The sequence below is a fragment of the Oculina patagonica genome, chromosome 1, assembly GCF_052425735.1.
Source record: "Oculina patagonica isolate OP01 chromosome 1, crgOcupat, whole genome shotgun sequence".
NCBI lineage: Eukaryota > Metazoa > Cnidaria > Anthozoa > Scleractinia > Oculinidae > Oculina > Oculina patagonica.
Window position 1 is genome coordinate 32,856,501 of NC_135758.1, and position 6,011 is coordinate 32,862,511.

At 38.5% G+C, this 6,011-nt stretch overlaps 1 protein-coding gene across 1 annotated transcript; it reads left to right on the plus strand.

The window, feature by feature from the left end:
• Positions 1-2,032: 2,032 nt before the first annotated feature.
• LOC144650046 (uncharacterized) lies at positions 2,033-3,815 on the plus strand. Its single transcript, XM_078509694.1, has 4 exons — positions 2,033-2,188; positions 2,480-2,629; positions 2,909-3,037; positions 3,309-3,815. Exons 1-4 carry the CDS (start codon positions 2,065-2,067, stop codon positions 3,692-3,694), a joined length of 789 nt encoding a protein of 262 aa, XP_078365820.1. The 5' UTR covers positions 2,033-2,064; the 3' UTR covers positions 3,695-3,815.
• Positions 3,816-6,011: the final 2,196 nt, after the last annotated feature.

The following is a 6,011-nucleotide window of genomic DNA, read 5'->3' on the forward strand; positions in this document are numbered from 1 at the left end:
TAATTTACTGCATATCAGTCCCAATTTCCATACCAGTATGCACAAAAATTGAATTAAGCTACTTCTCTCAATTTCGCAAATCAGTCCTTGTAGAAAAAGTTGAGAAAAAAAGAAAGACACGAAACAAAATATGGATCCACACAAATGCACTCAACAGCTGCTCAAGGCCTAAACAAAAATAAGCAGTACAGGTTTAGGTTCGGGGCAGCCAAGAGAAGCGTCGACCGCGGTCTAGTGACAGAAATTTGCAAAAAATAAGAAAAGTACTTCAAAGATAAGGTTTTAATTTTCACAGTTCAAAGTTCGATAAATTACCGGTATCCTGACGATTTACTTAGTTTTTTGGAGCTTTACTAGAAAAGATTTACGTGTTTGGAAATAGCGATATGCGGATTTGTCAAAGCACTTCTGCTCGGATGCGGAACATTTTTAAAGGTAAAATCACTAGTTTACCTGAGGAAAAGGGAATATGTTTACACTCAGCAACTATTTTATCTATCCTTGCTCATACTGACACTTCAATATAAACAGAATTCGCCGAAATAGAGCGAAAAGCTGCCAGAAACGTTTGACCGCGGTGAAAAGAGAAGCGCAACTAGCGCGGAGTCTGAGAACGAGCGTTTTACACGGATTAGTTGTAGGTCCTACCTCCACCGCGGTCAAACGACAGAAATATGCCAAAAATAAGTAAAGTACTGCAAAGATAAGGTTTTAATTTTCACAGTTCAAAGTTCGATACATAACCGGTATCCTAAGGGTTTACTAAGTTTTTTGGAGCTTTACTAAAAAAGTTCTACGTGTTTGAATTTAGCGATATGCGGACTTGTCGGCGCCATTTGTCAAAGCACTTTGGTTCGGATGCGAAACATTTAAAAAGTAAAAACACTGGTTTACCTGAGAACAAAATGCACCTTTTTCTTAAAGCTTAGTGAAAGTGCAATTGATTTGTATGCTTGATTGTTCGGCAGAGTGAAACATTGTATGAATTCGTAAGTTAAAAATAACGCAACGAGAGCCTTTGCTTAGAGTAGCTTCCACTGAACTAGGCTAAGTCATTTTTGATAATAGTATATGGTAATCTGTAGATGCTAAGATGTACTCAGTTAAAATAATGCGGCTACAAAATTAAAAAATATACAAATGATGTGAATGAATAACTATGGAGCACAAATGAAAGATAAATTTAAAACAACAAGTTCCGGGAATCTCAATAGGCCCAAAGACAAACCTTTAATTTACTATACACAGGAAAACGTTTTCCCTGATAAGTGTTAGACAAACAGAACGATTCCCTTGTCAAGATTAGTCAAACACATTTTTATTTTCTTGTGTAAACTAATGAAAGTCGCAATACTCTTTGATCATCGGAAAATCAAGAAAACAAAGCTCTTGGACTTCTGATGAAGTCTTGGAATAGTTTTCGTAATTCCTTATAAGTTTTGCTTGTCAGTTTGTGCACAAAGAAGGTTTATCATAGAAAACTTATTATATTTTACTTAAAATATATATTATATTTTACTTTTACTTAAACAATCTTCAAAGAAAACTTACTTGTGTGTATTTAGCTAATTGAGGTAAACACGAATAGGAAGACTTGTCAAGAAAAAACTAATAACTTGCCTTATTTCGTGTTATATTATAATAGCTCTTTTAAAAATTATAGCTCTTTTAAGATGAATTTTGTAAACGAAAAAGCCAATATTACAGAATTCTCCTTTCTTTGGGAAATAATGGCCATTGTTAAAGACTGAGTTTTTTGGGGTTTAAAGTGGCCCAGGAGAAGTTAAGTCAACTCCTTAAATTTAAATATCAGCCAGACGATGTTTTAGCCCGCAAGATAAATGTTTGTTGTTTTACGCGGGAAACGACAGCTGTGAATCTGTCTGTGTTGGCAAGCTAGACGATGTAAATGTCCTGTATGGCATCTTGCTGGCGAAAACAGCCGCCTCTCATTCGCTCCCGCTACGAAGAACGAATCGCGGGAGCGAATGAGAGGCGGCTGTATTCGCCGGCTAGTATGGCATCACGCAAGTATAACGTTGAGTATAAAGCAAGTGCCACGTAATGTTTTGCGTACTCTTAAAGATCCCTTTGCGAGTGCTTCTGAGTCCGCTCAATTCCAGCAAGATGAGATTTTATCTTATGTTTGTCGTTCTTTTCGCCTTGACTATATTGCAGGCCATTACAGGTATTATTTATTTGCTCGCTGAAAAGTGTTTAACCTGCTGACATGAAAATACCATTTTCAATAATTTTCTTCAGTTTGTTATACAGCGAATTATTGACGTATATTTGTCTGTTCTCAAATTTTTGTAAAGCCACAATCTTTCCTTAGCCGCTCTGGGGAGGAAAATAATAGTTCCCAGAAAACCAAGAACTAATATAATTCCTTCCGTTGTACTAGTTCTAATATATAGTGTTTCTGTTTGATTGCGGCATAATTCTGTTAGCACGTCTCATTATTTTTCTTGTTTTGTAGCCGAGAACTGTTTAAGCTGCCGCTATCCCAGAGAGCCTCTGAGTCCTTCATTTCAAGTGGATTTATTGAATAAGAAATGGTCTGGGAGCGACAGCAACATTGCTTGGGTGGACCATTTGGTTTCAAAACCTGGATTTTGCGCTACCCAAGGTATCTTCATTTGCTCTTGTTTTTTTAGGTGTTTCAAATGTGTATTTACCAGAGAAAAGGGTGAAGGAATGCCAAGGAGCATGTAGAATGAACATTGCAGACCTATTTTTAATTATAGCTGCAAGATTTCCACGCACGGGCTACATAGACCCCCTCAGAACCTGACTTTCAGCTAAGATGAAATATACCGCGCCTCACTGTGTTTAAAAACACAAAAATTGGCTACTTTTCTAAAGATGTAGGATAAGTTTTAATGAGTGTATCTGATTGATATTACAGGGAAACTTCGCATAAGGTTTGATCCAAGATGCGGCGCCAAACGAACCGCCAGGATTGACTTGTGGTTTGCTCGTCAAGTTACAGGATTCTCGTTCAACATTGGTGACTCACCAACAGTTAATGGATATGGTAAGAGAAGAGAATCAGATTGCTTTTGGTTACATGTAAACAGGTGAATCAATATATTATAGCCAACACCTTGTGTTTCCCTCTCTTTTCCCTAATTGTTTTACACGATACCTTTCTTACAAAATCTCTTCGGGATTCTGAATGCTATAACTGAAACTGTTTGAAAGCGTTTCTACTGAAGATATCAGTATTTATTCCACTCATCGTTTATTTACCAGTTACACTTATTTTAAAAGTTTATATTATTCTTTCCGTTTTATATTTCTTTTAGGTGGAGATGCTGGAACAACCCCGAACTGCGCAGAAGTGCATGGAAAGGAGAAATACCTGTTAATATATTCCAACGTACTCACTGGTTTCCGGGACTACTCGACTGACGGCCAACTGACGGTTGAAGTCAAAAACAAAGCCCTAAATGATCACGTGACCTATTATATCAGTCACGAACGAGTGGAGGTCACCAACTACCGCGGTTACCAAGCTGTGTACGACAGCAAATATCTCTTCGTTCTGGATGGTGGGCCGATCGGAAAATCACCCTTTCCCTATCCTAATGCGAAAGTCGAGTACGACATCTGGCTGAGCATGAACCGTGTGATCAGCGGTTCATACCGGTCTGGGACTGGTCTTTGTAAGGTGGCCATCACCTGGGTTTAACAGAGTCCGTTCCAAGCGTTAGGGAGGAGAGGGTGGAGACTCGTTTCTATCAATACTCTCCTTGACTGCAATCAGCCAGATAAATGTAAAAGTGCTGCATAAACCAATAAATGCATTGTACTTTACATCAATGTTTCGTCTCAGATTGTTTTAATGTACAGTGATTTTTATTCCTGTGTCAGTCAAAAGGCCTTTCGCAACTGAAAATTTGGAATAACCAACAACTTGCAAAAGGTAAATTCTTCGAAGCGAAACTTGTCATAAGACCAGTACATTTCTCATTCAGTCTGCAAGATAAAACCAAGCACTTTTCTGACTCGCGGTTATTTGTCGATCAAAGTAAAAATTTAACACTTCAAACCTTACCGTAAAATTGCGAAACTAAGCGCGCGCGCGAATGATTACGCGTTCATGCTCGCGTGGAAAGTTTGTGGTTTTCCAAAAATTCTGTTTTTTGCCGAGAAACTTCCAGTTGTCAACGTTTTGACAAAGATTGCTCGTCTATACTGGATCTATTTTTCTTCTAAACCGCTGTATAGTTGCCAAAGACTTTAAATCAAATGTGTTTTACAGTTCCTCGGACGGAGGGCTCACTTGGTATTATCGGAAGGGAGGAATATTGAACTTGCGAGACAGAGTCCTTTTCGTCAGTTTTCTTTGTCTAGCAGGTTATAACACCGAGAGGCCAGTGAAGAATAAGATGTGATCGCATGCTGCGATCAGTCTGGTGAATTTATTTCTGCCGCTCTAACAATAACCCGTTAAGTTGTCCAAAAAAAAGAAAGAAACACCTTCGTTTTGCTAGCCTGACTTGTTCCAAGTCGGTCATTACCGTATTTACGCGGCGCTTATTAAATTTTTCGCACCTCAAGTGCGGCGCTTACTCGAATAAGCGCCGCGGCGCTTATTAAATTTTTCGCACCTCAAGTGCGGCGCTTATTCGAGGGCGGCGCTAATTTAAAAATTGGACGCCACATACAATCTAATCTACACAAAACATCTACGGTAACTAAAAGAAGGGTCTTTTGATTGTCAGTATTCGTCTCCTACGGGGTGAGACAGTTGTCGCGTTTGCTGTCCCGACAAAGTTCAACGTTAACGGAACTACGTGTTGTAAGGATTTTGGATAGAAAAAAATAATGGGCGAGCGATAAAACATAAAAACTTTGAACCGTAAAACATCGCTTTTTGATGAAAAGGAAAATCCAAGGGGTGTTTTAGAGTTCCTTTATAGTGCTTTTTAATTTAGACAGAATTCCTCGAATTAGCGCCGCAGTCTCGGGACTGCGGCGCTTATTCGGGGGCGGCGCTTATTAACTTTTTTGTCCCAAATGCGGCGCTTACTCTAGGGCGGCGCTTATTCGAGTAAATACGGTATTCTAGGATTAGATAAGGGCGCGTGGGATTTGCGTGTGAGAACAGCTAATTTAACCAACCCAGTCCACCAATTGCTTTGCTTTAATAAACCATTGTACTTAGTTAGAGAGAACCAGAAGGACTATCATAAAAATAAAACGAACAACTCAGACCTGATAACTTGGAGCAAGTCTACAGTTTTGTATGCATTTCAACTGGTTTATTGATCATTTCGACTTAGATGGTTGAAACTTCATAAGAGACTCAGCATATCACTATCTAGTGCATTACGGTAAAAACCCGCGAGTAATAACCTAGCATTTAAGGTATCACGGAAGGAAAATTGGCATTTTCGTTCCGCGTGAAATTGTGTGGAAACCATCGATGATAACCCCAATAAAGTATATATTTTCTGAAAGCTTATTGAATAAAGATTGTTATTTTGGATTTTGTTTTGATTATATAGACCATAATAAGCAACGTCAGCATTTTGTTTGTTATTATGATGTTACGCAACATTCAACCTCGTTCCCAGGGCTTTTCCCTTGGTGATTTGGAACGGGCTGGGAACGAGGTTGCGCAACATTAGGTTTATTTGAGAACACATTAACTTGACTTATTGCCAAAGCCCTAAGTGGGCATAGGGCCGGAGAAGGAGGGGGGGGGGGGAACACATTAACGTGGGAGCCTAAACTGTGGAATTTGATCTACATATATTGATCTAAAAAACAGTGTCTCAGATTTTTCTTTTCTTCCTCCATTAATTTTTTATGAATTTTTAATCCTAAAGAAGCCTTAAAAGCGCCATTTTAAAGTTTAAAAATTTATAAAAAATTAATGGAGGAAGAAAAGAAAAATCTCAGACACCGTTTTTTAGACCAATATATGTAGATCAAATTCCTCATAAAATTTTGGGCTCTCACGTAATTGTTTTCTCAAATGAACCTAAAGTTGCGCAACA